Source organism: Eptesicus fuscus, chromosome 22 (assembly GCF_027574615.1).
Source record: "Eptesicus fuscus isolate TK198812 chromosome 22, DD_ASM_mEF_20220401, whole genome shotgun sequence".
Lineage (NCBI taxonomy): Eukaryota > Metazoa > Chordata > Mammalia > Chiroptera > Vespertilionidae > Eptesicus > Eptesicus fuscus.
This window is the reverse complement of record NC_072494.1, coordinates 18,033,178-18,048,711: the sequence shown is the minus strand read 5'-3', so window position 1 is coordinate 18,048,711 and position 15,534 is coordinate 18,033,178. Positions and strand designations below refer to the sequence as shown.

At 37.1% G+C, this 15,534-nt stretch overlaps 1 protein-coding gene across 9 annotated transcripts in view; it reads right to left on the bottom strand.

Annotated features, from left to right (window-relative positions):
- Positions 1-15,534, bottom strand: part of PRRC2C (proline rich coiled-coil 2C) — a 77,487-nt gene that overhangs the window by 47,564 nt on the left and 14,389 nt on the right. For 8 of the 9 annotated variants that reach the window (XM_054711706.1, XM_054711710.1, XM_028151982.2 and 5 more), the window contains exons 2-10: positions 10,915-11,080; positions 9,944-10,121; positions 8,498-8,607; positions 7,081-7,206; positions 5,187-5,410; positions 4,056-4,138; positions 3,335-3,468; positions 3,166-3,253; positions 1,532-1,676 (exon numbers count right to left, since the gene is read on the bottom strand). In XM_054711706.1, coding sequence (XP_054567681.1) covers positions 1,532-1,676; positions 3,166-3,253; positions 3,335-3,468; positions 4,056-4,138; positions 5,187-5,410; positions 7,081-7,206; positions 8,498-8,607; positions 9,944-10,121; positions 10,915-11,026 — 1,200 coding nt within the window. In that variant the 5' untranslated portion in view covers positions 11,027-11,080. The remainder of the gene's footprint in view (positions 1-1,531; positions 1,677-3,165; positions 3,254-3,334; positions 3,469-4,055; positions 4,139-5,186; positions 5,411-7,080; positions 7,207-8,497; positions 8,608-9,943; positions 10,122-10,914; positions 11,081-15,534) is intronic. The other variant, XM_054711708.1, reaches the window with a different exon arrangement.

Here is a 15,534-nt window from a genome sequence, read left to right as displayed (position 1 = left end):
GTGCACTAACCACCAGGGAGCAGACGTTCCAACCAGTAGGTGAGCTTGGGGCTGGGGTTCAGCCGATCAGGACTGAGTGAGACAGGCTAGACACACCCTGGAGCCCTCCGGCAGTCCCTCCCCAGCTAGTCCACCTCGCGTATCCCTCCCCGGCCCCGATTGTGCGCCTGTGGGGTCCCTTGGCCTAGAATTCGCCCTCTCACAATCCAGGGCCCCTCGGGGGATGTCGGAGAGCTTGTCTTGGCTCGATCCTGCAGGCCAGGCAAAGGGACCCCACTGGTACACGAATTTGTGCACCAGACCCCTAGGTGTGTATATATATATATTTCTCTATTCTTTCACAAAGGAATTATCATTTCCCATTATGCCAGTAGGTTAAAAATAATACAAAAGATGGATTTTAGAACACAGAATACTTGAAAAATTCCTTTTCAGAGTTTCCAAATTTATTTTCCAATGACTAACCAGTGCTTTAAGAACAAAATTTAAACCTCCTTTTATAGCCTACAAAATTAACGACTGGTTCTTACATAGCTCTTACTCTTGCTCTCACTGCTAGGAATTGGCTCTCTTTCCTGTGTTTACTGGCTAATTCTTGCTTCAAGTGCCAAGTCTTTCGTAAAGGCTTTTCCATAGTATTCTCTAAGAATTCCCTATGTGCAGTCTCTCTTGCAGCAGTTTATCACAGTGTGCTGTAACTGAAGTCTGTTGACTTTCTTTTGCTTTCATAGAGACTGCTAGCTACCCACTTTTACACCCTGAAGGGACGGGTTCCTCCATCTGTTTGCATGACTTCAACTAATACGTGGAGTTAAGTGGACTCTCTGGAAGTTAGCTCTTTTTTATTCCCAGTTCTCAATGAAGCTCTTGCTACTTTGAAGTAGGATCAAGTGTATCTGTTGCCCATATACTTACTTCCCTTCTTTAATGTTCTTCAAAATAGCTCAGAGTTAATAGATGTTTCTAGTCCCTGTGTCTGACCTCCCTATTCAAGGTACAATTTCACAGATGACTACTGACAGTGATGGGCAACCTTTTGAGCTTGGTGTGTCAAACTTAGCCAAAAAACTGGGCATAACTCGGGTAGTGTGTCACTTTGAGGAAAAAACATTATTTCGCAAATGTTTCATCCTCAGGAGCAGCAAATGTTTCATCCTCGGCATGCGGCCGCCTCAGTGGCCACGTGTCATCAGAAATGGCTACGCGTGTCATAGGTTCGCCATCACTGGACTAGGATGTATAAAGTATTCAGTGAACCATAAAGCCCTTCAGCAATGGTAGTCTGGCAAAACACTTTATTCCTCTACTTTGATATGACAGAATTATTGTAAGAAAAAAAAAAAGGTAAAAGTTTAGTTTCTACATAATAATTTGTTCCTGTTATATGCAATAAAATTATGATTTAGATCTAGAGCTATTCAAGAAAAAAAAATATAGTTTTCGTCTCCTAAGTCTTTGTCCAACTCTGATTAATAAGGTTAATTCATCCATAGTATCTGCAGTGACAAAGATCTCCTTGAGCCAAACAAACCTGATTAAATGGCGGTCCTTTCCCATAAGGACCTTTTGCTACTGATGGCTGGGCAGGCAGCTGAGATGATGACTTAGTGTTGCACACCTCATCTGCTTCTTTTCGAGTCTCAGTGTTTTCAGAGGCTTTGGAACCTTGATCCTCACTGAAGAATAAAAATAACAAGTGAAATAAAAAAGTGAGGTAGACAGACTTTACCGTAAGTAAATGCACTTCCTTTACATAAAAAGGACATTTCCAGATGGTTTCAAGGGAAAAAAAATCTATCAAAAAATGAAAGAGATGGTTTTGTGATGCAGTGGTGCTATTTTGTTTATTCAACATTTATAAACAAATTAGCACTGTAGTGGGGATTAGGCTTGGCCAGGTTATCACCACAAGATATAAAGTACAGTGTTACCAAAAACAGATGTGCACAGCCCTAGCTAGTTTGGCTCAGTGGACAGAGCGTGGGCCTTCGGACCAAAGGGTCCTGGGTTCGATTCCAGTCAAGAGCATAGAACTTGATTGCAGGCTCCTCCCTGGCCTGGGCCCGGACCTTAGTCAGGGCTCATGCAGGAGGCAACCAATCTGTGTGTTTTTCGCACATCGTTGCTTCTGTCTTTCCCTCTCTCTAAAAATCAATGGAAAAATATCCTCGGGTGAGGATTAAAAAAAATAAAAAATAAAAAAAATACACACACACACACACACTCAACACAACCTGGCAAAGGAAGGGAATCCCGTCATTTTCCCTCACCCTCACCCAAAGTCCCAACTAAATGCAATTTAGTAATATTACAGATACTTAATAACTGTATTCTAATTTATTTTGACTTAATGATAAAGATAAATCAAATTACAGTATTAAAGAAAAACACAACAACAAATCACAGCATCTCACAACTGGTCACGGAATAGCAGAGTGAAAAATTACACCAATGTATGCACGTAAGCAAGCTCCTGTGTATTTTAAAAGCCTAATTGCTATGCCACATAACCTATATATTCCTGATGCTGAGGCCCCTATATTCCATAAGAAAGAAAAAATAAAGCTCCCATTTTCTAAGATGCTGCTTGTTAAGCTTAAAAAATCAAAGACTTGATGTAGCTTGTCTTGATGTAGTAACCCAGGTAATTTTTCTCCAATTTTGTAAATATAGATTAGGTCAAGCAAGTATTAAGTTTTAAATGGTCCTTAATGTTGTCTCTCAAAATATCTCCAATTAGTCCTGGCGGAATCGCTCAGTTGGTCAGAATGTTGTCCTGTACAACAAAAGGTTGTGGTTCCATCCCCAGTTGGAGTGTGTACAGGAGGCAAGCGATTGATGTTTCTCCCTCCTTCTCAAAACAATACACATATGCTCGGGTGAGGATTAAAAAAAAAAAAAGATCTCCAATTAGATGGCAGTTATCTAAACATCTTTGTTAAAATATGCACTTCCTTTAGAAACATAAAACTTTAATTTGATTAGCTGTATTTTTTAAATTGGCTCATTAATCACACCCTGACTCAATAAAAGTCCTTGGAATGGAATATAGAAATTCTATAAATAAAGAACAAATGCTTACTAATAACGAAGCCTCTCAAATTTAAGGCTTATCATGCCAATAAACTCATACTATTCATTGTAAAAGATATCACAACAACTTACCTGTTGTTTTCTTTAGGACTATTACTTCCTTGCTCATCATCATCACTGAAATTCAGCTGTTCTGTATAATCTACTTCCATCTGGGCACCTATTAAAATAAGGAAAACTCAGAAGGACTGCTGAGAAGGATCAAAAAATTTTTAAACGCTTAACTAATTTTGCCTCTTACCTGCCCAACCTTCATCTGCTTCAGCATCTAAATTATCAAATTTATCAAGTTCCTTCAGTTCTGATGCACTAAGGATGGAGGGGCGTTCAGGCTCAGAGGCCCATGAAGGAGGTGGGCCTCTTCCTCGAAGGCCTCTAATGAATGAGAGGTTATAAGGAGAAAAGAATACAACGTCTTAATAATTCTAAATTAAAAGGTTGGAATTTAGTTCATTTCAATTCAACAATGTTTTATATACGATATACAAAATATAATGCATGTGTATGAAGGAATTATAATATTAACATATAAATTTAGGATAATACATAATTTTTATGCAAGTGTTTAAGAGCAGACAAGGTTTTTTAATTGTCAAAGGTTTAAAATAAAACATATATATGTTAAAGGATAATATGGCTAATACTAATCTCAAAATACAGAACTTTAACAAAAACCATCATTCAGGAGGATGCTGAGCATTAAGCAAAAAGAGAATGGGGAGTCCTTAACATTATAGAAGAAGGGATAATAAACAAGTGCCATTGATTTTTAGGGCCATAATTGTCAGTTTTCAGAATTTTATGTAAGATAATTTTGTTGTATAAAAGCTAGCCAAGTATAGCAATTGTACTTTGAGAACAGAAAAATGAATCAATCATCACAATCCACTCAACCACCAGAAAATCTTAATGAACATATATATGTATGTATCTTGTGGACTTTAATCATTTAGTAGTCTTACTTGTTTGTTTCAGATAAAGAAGGTGGAAACCTCATGGGGCCATGAAGAGGAGGATATGCCATCCTCGGATACTGCTGAAACATCTGAATGTGGAAAACAAACATTGATGAATGCCATTTGTAAGATTACTGCCACCAAGTGTTTACAAATAATAATATAACCAGCACACATCATAGAAAGAACTTGTTATCCCATTAACAAAATTACATAAAAGTGATTGTGAACTGACATGAAAAACTAAAAAAGATATGCATGCACCCCAGAAAACAGCAAAGCCTTAACCAAATTCAAGTACTTGAAAGGAAATGTGAGACTTGACCCTAATGCAGGGGTAGATTAATTGAAGGCAGATTTGCTGATAAAGAGAAACTAAGTTCAGGTAAAAATAAGGGAGAGTTTATACCCCAAGGGGGGTGGGCAAGTAGTGACTTGGAGATTTCCTATGCGTAGGCATAGGTGGATTCTGAGTCAAGTTACTATGCAGACAATCATTATAAACTGAGACATCTGGGATTTGCTTTAATAATCCAAGATGGTAGGAAACAGGAGACAAGAGTGACCACAAATTAACCGTTAAATATGGATGGTAGATATGGGAAGAGAGAGGTTCACTGTACTATTATTTATATTTTTACATATGTGTAAAATATTCCATAATGAAAAGCTAAAAGACTTTAGAACTAAAGCAGTATTAACCTTTTCTGTGCCATACACGACTCCTTTGGCAGTCTGATAATTTCTATAGACTTTTTAAATAAAAATGTCTTAAAATGCACAATCTATAGATGTGAAGTATGACAATTATAGTAGTGTATGTGCTTCTTTATTAGGTCATTAAATAACAAGTGGGTCTCTCCATGGGTCTAATAAATATTACGAAGTCATGTTGAGTATAAACAACATTTTGAAATACCTAAAACAATGTAATGTGTTATGAAAATATCAATGACCCCTATTAATAATAAAATCACAGGTACTGTGATTTGTTTCCTATATTCATTATAAAAGAAAATGCTAATTTTTATTAGTTGTTAATGAAAATAAAAACCTACTTTTCCCCATTCCAAGTCTCTTTTTGGAACCCCGATCAAACATCTCTTTTTTAAGCACTTGCTATTTAGCAATACTCACGTAAGGAGGCATCATAGCTCGGTACTGGGAAGCCAGGGCAGGCTGCTGTCCATTCAGTTTAGCCTGTGGAGGACCACAAGCTATCCTCTTTTCTACCACTTTGAGGATGTCATTTTGCTCTGATGATCCAGCTGTGCTTTCATCCTGGCCAGGAAGCTTTTCATCTTGGTCAGATGTTGAGGGTGAGCCAGCAGACTTACCACCGTCTCTCCAACAAGCAACATCTGGTACAGAGGGAGATAAGAAAAGAATAAGAAAAAAATCTGAAAATGTAACAGAGTAAAAAATCTAATCTAGGCCCTACTAGTGTTTTAGGTAGTCAAGAGCAGTGGCAGAGAAGATGTACCTCAGAAGGTGTCACCAAAACAAAATATGTGGTAGGGGAAGAAAACATTAGTAGTTCTGTATTAAGCTTTACCAATATTTGATAGGGAGTTTAAAATCACAGTTATGCCTGAAGTTCCTTAGGGTAGGGGAGTAAGAGTTCTACAACCCAGGTTTGTCAATAATGCTCATTCATGTTTTCAATCTACTACTGCTGGTTATATGTGACCAAGTGAGCAGAGTTAGTGACTATATTATCTGGTTCAACTACACTTAACCAAGTAAGACTGGTAAGTGGTTTTACAAGGAATCCTTATTTGGTAGGTAGCCTCTAAGGGTCTTTTATCACCTGGTATTCACACCCTGTCTACCACCCACTCACAGTGTTCCAGGACTGACCTGTGTAACCTGCAGAATAGAACAGCAGGTCAACATGAATGAACTTGGAACAGCAGCCCTAGTCAAGTCAGTGTCAGATGACAGCTTTACTTCAACTGTGAGGCGAGTTCCTGAGCCAGAACCCCCAGCTAAGCTGCTTCCACATTCCTTGACTCTCAGGTACTGTGTAACCATGAGTCCATTCAGTTTCTTGTTTAAAGTTGCCAAATTTGCTTTGCAGTAACAGATAAGTGATGAAAATCAAAGGAAAATAGCAGAGTTGACACTCTATTCCTAATACTATAAATTCCTGAACATCACAGCAATTAAAAAAAAATAAGATGCCCTGATTGAGTGGCTCAGTTAGAATGTCATCCTATACACCAAAGGGTCATGAGTTCAATTCCCAGTCAGGGCACATACCTACGTCGCAGGTTTGCTCCCCACTTGGGACGAGTATAGGAGGCAACCCATCTGTGTTTCTCTTCCCCTCCCTTCCTCTTTCTTAAAAAACATATCCTCAGGTGAGAATTAAATATATAAATAAAATAAGATGATTTACCCACACCTGACAAGAAATGAGCCCAAAAATACGAAATGTATCAGGGTATCAGAAATATGAATCTGTAACCATTACTGTAAAGAGGAACTCCCCAGGAATACAGGTCCTTTGAGATATTTGGTAATGACAATATGAAACTAATACAAATAATAAGCTTTAAAGAAATCTCAAAGACTTAATATTTCTATTTCAAATTTTTGCTTTGTAATATACATAATGCAAGTATCTCTCACTATCCAAACTTATTTGGTTCCTGGATTTGAGTTCAGAAAGCAAGGGATCCCTAAATATTAATGGAGTAGCAAAAAATAAATAATTTTATAAATATGTAAGTATATGCATATTGGAGGTTTGCCCTAAATATTTTACTATTGCAAAAACAACCAAATATTGATGTGCAAATAAGTCACCTAGGCATCTTGTTAAGATGTATACTTCCAACAAGTTCTCAAGTTGGACTGATACTGTTAATGTAGAAACCACATTTGATTGGCAAACAACTAGTTACTGTCTGCTTTTTAAAAGTAGGCAAGTCATACATACAACATTAGCAGGCAGGAAGTTACATCACAAGATAAAATACAAATGTAATCTCATTCTATGTTTTTATTAAACAGAAAGTACTCTTACTTGGTGGGCGTAAACTGGGTCCAGGTCCATAGTTGTCATCATTTGGTTCTTTTTCTTTTTTTTCCTGATCCCCAGCTGCCTGCAAGCTGGGAAATTCTTGCTGAAAATGACTATTCACCTGGATTCCTATAGATTTTTTTTTAAAAAACACACAAAATATTGAATGTAACTTTCATATCAAAGAATATTCAAAACCCTCCCAGGATAGAGCTGCCTTTTTCTGGTAAATTATTCCATATTTCAATGATGATTATTCGTAACCACAAAACTTTTTAATTATTTAGATTTAGAATCCCTTGGAAAGTTAATGAACAGCCATGAGGAGATAAAAATCTAAGGAACATCCCAGACACTGTCACAGAGGACTCATTAAGATGAAGCAAGTGAAGAGTTTCACTTTTGTTTCTCTCTCCTTTATTTCAGTAGAAGTAAATTCCTTAATACTCTAAGAATCAGTTCAAATTATATCACTGAAAAAGATTTTTTCTTTTTTCTGGTTAATCCTTCCCCAAGCATATTTTTCCCATTGATTTTAGAGAGAGTAAAAGGGAGGGGGAGAGACAAAAAAAACATACATGTGAGAGAGACACATTGGTTGGGTGCCTCCCACATGTACCTCGACCAGTGCTGGGGATTGAGCCTGCAACCGAGGTATGTACATGCCCTTGACCAGAATCAAACCTGCGACCCTTTAGTCCGTGGGCCGACATTCTATCCATTGAACCAAACCGGGTAGGGCTGAAATAGATTTTAATGAATACTGCAAGTACCATGGTAAAGCTAAAATGCCTTCATTTCATTGCCTACTTTCACTTAATTTACTTTATACTTGTATAAATTAAGAGAGAGCTGATTTTACTAGCTTCAGGGCTTAGATTAATTTTTCCATACAATATTTTATAGACATTTCCTGTTTTTAAGTGAAAAAATTTTTGCTGGGGTGTCCACAATTCCCTGTGGGGAGGGAAGTATTCCAACTATTATGCTTTAGGGCTACTCTCTATTTCTACTCTACCATGGAAATCATGAGCAGTATGTTTGAAACAGAGAGGTTAGGGTACATGGATGAAGATGAATATGGTTTCTAGCAAAATACACAATGCCCACGTACTTGTCTCAAACAGTTGAAAGTACAAGGTTTATCTGGTCATGTAGGATAAAGATAAAATAATATGGGACAGAGCGTATCCTAAAGACTCCTTCTTAAATCTTACTCATTATCATTAGGCATACATAGCTCTTGACCTAGAAACTTAATTAGCCCAAGAGAGATTTTTAAAAGACACCTAGTAGGGCCTGAATATATCCTTTGACAATGTTCTCCACCCTGCCAGCACACAAATCCACCCTGTATCTCCTGCATGGCTGTTCAGTAACTATCAAGCCGGACCAGGTGCCCCAGCTAATGTCCACTTACCATCTCCTTGCCCACCTTGCTTGTTACTGGCCCATGATTTTGGAGCAGGTGCTACTTCTGGGGGAGCTGCAACCCCAGGTTTTGGCTGTGCTGGTGGAACTTCTGGTGCTCTTAAAAAAAATATGAATCCATTATTTCAGATATTTTATGCTTAAATAAAATAAATTGAATGTTGTATTTAAGGTGAATTTCTGTACAAATATTCTGGCTACATATTTACTCACAGATGCAGCCTCCACAAAAGCTTTCCCTCTGCAACATCCCTTTAAATGAAGTATAGCTGTTTTTGTCCCCTTTCATTTCTACCTTTGGATAAATACCCCAAGGAGAAGATAGCTCTGCTTACTTTCATTTTGTAAATAAGAAACATTCATTATTGAATAAAGCTCCCAAAAACCTATTTTGAAGAAGTGAACATTTATAATTAGAATTAACAGTTTACACATACATACGGTCTGGAGTGATGGAATTAGCCAGGGGATAAGGCTAATAAGGCAAGCTCTCCATCAGGCAGTAAACAGGTTCACCACTGTACTTATTTCTGTATTCAAAGGTAACAGCAATCTGCCTAATGCACCCCAAGTAAAAGGTGTTTTAAAAAGGGTCTACAGTTTTGTTCAATCCTTATAATGTGTTAATGCTTAAAAATGGAAAAGGTGGTTAAGAGACTTAAGAAATACAATATATTTCTGGTATACTCGGACCTCTGACTTACTACTGCAAAATAATTCTGTAACAACCAAGAAGCAGAGGACAGTCCATCCTTGACAAGTAGTCAAATCTACTATACAGAGCACCCCAAAGAAGAGCACAGAAATTTGATAATAGATATAGGCAAAAAGCATCAAGTACCCAGATACTTGCCTTATTTTTTTTAATTATCATTTAATTATTATTTTTAACTGCTACTTAGCCTGATTATTCAATAAATTAAGAGCCCTGCATAATCTTGGAAATACAGAATATTTAATATTTGTTGAATGAATGATGATTAATAGGGACATTAATTCTATTCCAGTTTTCTTGCTAATTCTTTATTCAGTGAAATAATATCACTTGAGCACCTACAATGTGCATCAGGCATAGTTTCAGGGAACTAGGCAGACAGAAATTCTTTGTGCCATGGAATTATTCAATATAATCCACTTCCAATCATACTAGAAAGAGAAAGCCTGATTTGGTAGGAGTGGGAGAGGAGGGAACCTGATAGAGGGTTACAAGAAAAGTTGTTATTAGCAATTGTCACTGTTCTGTCTTGACACAAGGAATTATTGCCACTAAACCCACTCACAGGGAAAATGAATCAAAAGTTTGACTCGATGGACTTTAAAGGGCATGAGATATGTATTACATCCAGCACAACACCTAGCTCATAGAAAGAACTCAAACGTAAGTTCCCTACCAAGAAAGGGGGCTGGTTTCACTCTTTACTAGACGTTGACTTACTTTTCTTCTTCATGCTGCTCTTGTTTTGATGCCCATCCTGTGCCATCTTTAGGTACAATGTTCACATTAGGATCATTGCCTTTGTTTTCTGCTTTGAGACTTGGGAGGTTAGCGGGTGGAGGCATGCGCCGTGAAATACCAACTTTTCCAAGACTCTGTAATCCATGTCGAGCTGCAACTAAAGATCAATAACATCAACTTTCTTAGAACATCTATTTTATTACCCACTTTACTCTCAAAACAATATAGAAATAGGAGTTAATTAAATCTGGAACTATTATTCCCTAATATTTTAAGGTAAGAATCTTTAAACTAAGCCACACACCTGCAACAAAATCCAATGCAGAGATTATATTTAAAATAAGCTATCAAGCCACTGACCAGAGGCTGTAAAAATTCTAATAAATCCTATACACAATGAAAAGGTGAACACTGACAATGCCAGTTTTGGAACTTTTTAGAGAATCTATTTCAAACTCAAAAAACTTAGTACGTTAAAGAATAAATATTCTGATTTTATGTGCATAACAAACACTGCTAATGTAACGTATGTGATCCAACTTTCACTTTTCACTGTAAACACTGGGTTTAAAGTATCAAAAAACAAAACCAAGACAACACAGGACTCTCTCTAGTTCATAATATGAAGTGGAAATAAATCCCACTAACATGTATCTCTATGCCTACCAATCTCCTTGCACCAGTTTCCCCTATGGACCACACAACTCTACTTTTCTGCTAATAACAAACAAACAAAAAAATAAACATGTTTATAGATTTTAATTGTAAAGATATATATAACTCATATCCCCTGAAAAGTGTTGTGTACATAAAAAGCTCACTGTAAATAGGCTGTGTGAACATGGGTTTGTCCCACTTCCTAGCAGCAAAAGCTCCAGTGCACCACTTACTGGTATAGTAACAAAAGCATAAAAGCCAAAAAAATATAAATACCACTTAATTTTACTCACCTGTGGTTTTCTGAGTTTCTAATGATTTACCCTTGTAAGTATTAAATAAACTGAGTGTTGCATACTTTTTCCCATCCTTTGCTTTTGTACTCTGGCCTGACTTCTCCGACATTTCGGTGGAAACTCATCGAGTCCAAAACCTCCTGCCACACCCCTTAAAACCAGTCTTAGAGATGGCACATAAAAAAAGAGAAAAAAAAGAAAAATTTTATAAATTATTAGGTTACTAAAAACTCCTAAAATTCAAATGTTTACAGAAATTCTGAAAAAATAAAAACACAGAGAAATGAAATTAATCAATTAACTCACATCAATAAGAATTCACAAATTAGCTCTAATACTATTTCCCTTCAGTTTAAGATATGTCCTGGGGCAAACCTACAAAGCCCATCTGTATCTACACCCATCTTTCCCAAGGACTTCCCTTCCTCCACCTATGGTTACAGTGTTTCTCAGCATCACCTAGAAACCTGTTAGAAATGCAAATTCTCAGGCCCATCCCAGACCTACAGAATCAAACACTGAGGATGGGCCCAGTACTCTGCATTTTACTTAGCAATACAAAAGTTTAGGGCTCACTGACTTATTATAAGCAGATATATTCTAAACAGTGGTTCTTAATTCTACTGCACATTAAAATCAACCAGGGAATTTAAAATACACGAGAATCTGGGGTGCTGAGGTAGGGCCTGCACATCAATCCTTATTTTGAAAAGCTCCTCTAGTGATTCTAATAGGAGAGCAGTCTTCACACTCACTGCCACAAAGGAAGTGTGCAGCTTTCCTCCCATTCCACCTGAGGCCAGACCTTCCTCCCATGACATCCTTCCAGTCCTCACCTTCTTTCTCATTCTAAATTCTTCTCTGTAGGGAATCTTCCACTCCTACGGTTTCAACTACTAACTGGTCACCCCAAAATTTGAATCTCCAGCCCAGAACTCTGTGCTCCTGAAGAACATATCCCACTGGCTATTTACATGTCTTTGTTTTGAATAAAGTTTCAACTTTACCTTCAACACAGGCATCTATTTTATATTAAGGATTTCAGAAACAAGATGACCAAATATTCTACACAGCACAATGGAAAATGGTAGTTAAAAAATTAAAATGACAATCAACAGACAACCTATTTCAACATTTGACAAAATGTGAAAGCTATATAAAATAGAACTCAACAAACTGAAGAAAACAAACCAAAAAAAAAAATCTATACTATGAACAACAATTCACTAGAGAAATACCAATAAGCAAATGTATCAAAATGTTCAATTTTGGCCCTAACTGGTTTGGCTCAGTGAATGGAGCATCGGCCTCCGGACTGAAGGGTCCCAGGTTCGATTCTGGTCAAGGGCATGTACCTTGGTTGCGGGCACATCCCCGGTAGGAGGTGTGCAGGAGGCAGCAGATCGATGTTACTCTCTCATCGATGTTTCTAACTCTATATCCCTCTCCTTTCCTCTCTAAAATATATTTTTTTAAAAATGTTCAATTTTGTAAGTAAACAAAAATTAAAATAACAAGGTAGGGGGTTCAGCTTGTCCTTGGCTTATACAAGGAAAACATTATGACATTACACAACTGAACCACAGGGTGATGAAATATCTAATTCAATTCTAGCCATTAACAAACATTAGGGCTTGGAAAGAATCATAAAATGAACTTTAATTTCTCTATTTAATATGAAAACCAAACCAAAAATTATAATAAGTTTCCAAATACAGCCCTGGCCGATGTGTCTCAGTGGTTTAGAGTGTCAGGTCTTGGGTTCAATTCCCGGTCAAGGGCCCGTGCGGGAGGCAACCAATTGATGTGTGTCTCTCTCATATCAATGTCTCCCCCCCCCCCCCTTCCCTTCCACTGCCTAAAAAAAATTTTTAAATCAAGAGGGGAAAAAATTGCCAAATACAAAAAACAAACAAGCAATTGACTCCAAAAGCCACAGTAAGATTTATATTAGATCAAAGTAAAAGTGGCTGCAAATATATTATTAATATTTGAGTAGTTCTTTTTAAGGTTCAAAATTCTAGAAAAAGTTTCTCCTCCCACTATTAAATTACTGTCTATAACATGCCTTTCAGTGTTTTCATATGCTTATGAGTTTTTATGTTTAAAAGTACTTACTATACCAGAAAAAGTAAACTACATATACATGATTGAAGTTAGCGTAAATGAAATAATAATCAAAAAATAATCGATAGACACATCGATATGTGTGAGAGATACACATTGCTATAAAAGAATATGTATTTCTGAAGACTAAAAATTTGTAGCCATAAACTATAATACGGAATACACCAGAATGTCCAATTCCACTATAATGGTTTGCCCATTAAATGTGGGCACTTTTAGTTTAAAGCCAAAGTTTAAGTTAGCCTACTACCTTTTTTGGTGTTTTGCTTCTGAAAGGCTTCAGAGACACTCCAAAACTCTCAATTAGGTTGAAACTTCATCAACATATACTTGAGAGAAAAATCAGTGACTAGTTTAAAAAGTTAATATTACTTTTAGGAATGTAAAACTACATTAAATAAAATAATGTATATATATTTTAAAAAGATTCCTTTTAGGACAAAGTGTCAAAATAATCTAACCAATCCAGAATAAGCACCATCAAGAATTAGCTTCACTTTGTATAATTTATTTAAAAATACTTTTTAAAATGTAAGTCCTGTTTGGATGACTAAAATGAATTGAAGAATCATGGATCCAGAGCAAGGAAGGACAGTGATAACTTACAGATGGAAAACAAATAAAAGTGAGCCCTATGGTTTCCTGAACTTATTGCCTGGAGACTTCCGAGGTCATGGCACTAACAAAGAGTTCAAGGCTGGTAGATTCCCTAGGTTGGAAAAAATGAGTCTGATACCGCAGGGTGACCAAAGTAGCTAGGATTTAATATTGGAGAGAAGAGAGCTATCCAGATAGAAAAATGCTACAGATGTGAAGAGGACTCCCTCGTGTATTCAGCAGAATACTAATGTGCACATGTATGTGAGGAAACGACCCTAAGCTAAGAAAGAACCACCTGTAATAATTAGAAAGGAATAGTGTCTGTTGCTCACAAAGGGCTGAGAATAGTTGCTATTCTCACCAGCTAGACATTTTTTAAAACCTCATAATTCACTGGGCATTGGGCAGAGTATTCAGTAATGCCTTATCTCAGTGGTGGTAAAAAACTATCCCTAAACTAAATACTGCTCTGATCTTGCCTAACAAATCTGAAAGCAACACTCAAAATGATCTAAGTGTTTCCAGGAAACTGAGTCCCAAAAAAATTTAAAGAATCTCTCTATATAAAAGCCTAAGTGACCAAATGACCGGTCGCTATGACGCACACTGACCATCAGGGGACAGAAGCTCAATGCAGGAGAGCCACTCAGCTGACCACTGGGCGCCAGACTCATGGCTGGTGAATGCAGCTCTGTGGTGGCACAAGCCTCTCCCACCACAGGCGCAGGGGGCCAGGATGAATGGGAACTGTGTGGGGCCCTCCCCAGCCACCTGCCACTTCGAGGGGTCCTGGATTGCGAGAAGGTGCAGGCCAGGCTGAGGGACCCCACACCGGTACATGAATCCATGTACTGGGCCTCTAGTATTTATGTAAAATGAAAGTATCCAGCACCCAAGAAGAATATCCACACTGTAGCGTCCAATTAAAAATTATTATTCAGCCTGGCCAGTGTGGCTCAGCAGTTGAATGTTGATCCAGGAACTAAGAGGCCATCAGTTAGATTCTTGGTCAGGGCACATGCTCGGGGTTTCGGGCTTCATCCCCATTGGGGGGCATGCAGGAGACAGCTGATGCATGATGTTTCTCTCTCTCTCCCTTCCTCTGTCTCAAGAAATTAATAAAAATATATTTAAAAAATTATTATGCAGGCAAAGAAGCAATAAAATATGAACCAATTAAAGAGAACAATCAATCAACTGAAACCAACCCAATTGACCCAGATGTTAGAATTACTGTACAAGAATATGAAATGCTACTTTATTAAAACTGCATTCTATACATTCAACAAGTAGCAATAAACAATAAGAACTAGAAACTAAAATACAACTTAGGATAGCAATTAAAAATATTAAATATTTAGTGATATAGCTGCTGACAAAAATATACAAGATCTGTATACTGAAAACTGTAAAAATTAAAAACCTAGATAAATGGAGATATGCTGTGTTCATGGGGTTAAAGGACCCAAAATTTAAGATGTCAATTCTTGCCAAATTGATCTGTAGATTCAAAGCAATCCCAAGCAAAATCTCAGAAAAAAAAGATTGAGGGTAGAGGGTTGAATTTATCAACCTGATTCCAAAATCCATAAGGAAATAGACAGGATCTAGAATAACCAAAAAACATTTTGTAAAGAAGAAAAATGGTGGAGGGCCAATGTTACCTAATTTCAAGACATGTAAAACACAATGAAGATGTGATATTGGCGGAAAAATAGAAAAGAGAATGGAAAAGAAGAGTCTATGTGACCTGATGGAGGTGCCACCTAAGGTTACAGCACTATGCCATCAACCAACACATTGTGTAATTCAAATTTACAAATGCTAATTCTATATCAATTTTTTAAAAAAGAACTAGAGACAATATGTAAAACCTAAAACTACAAAACT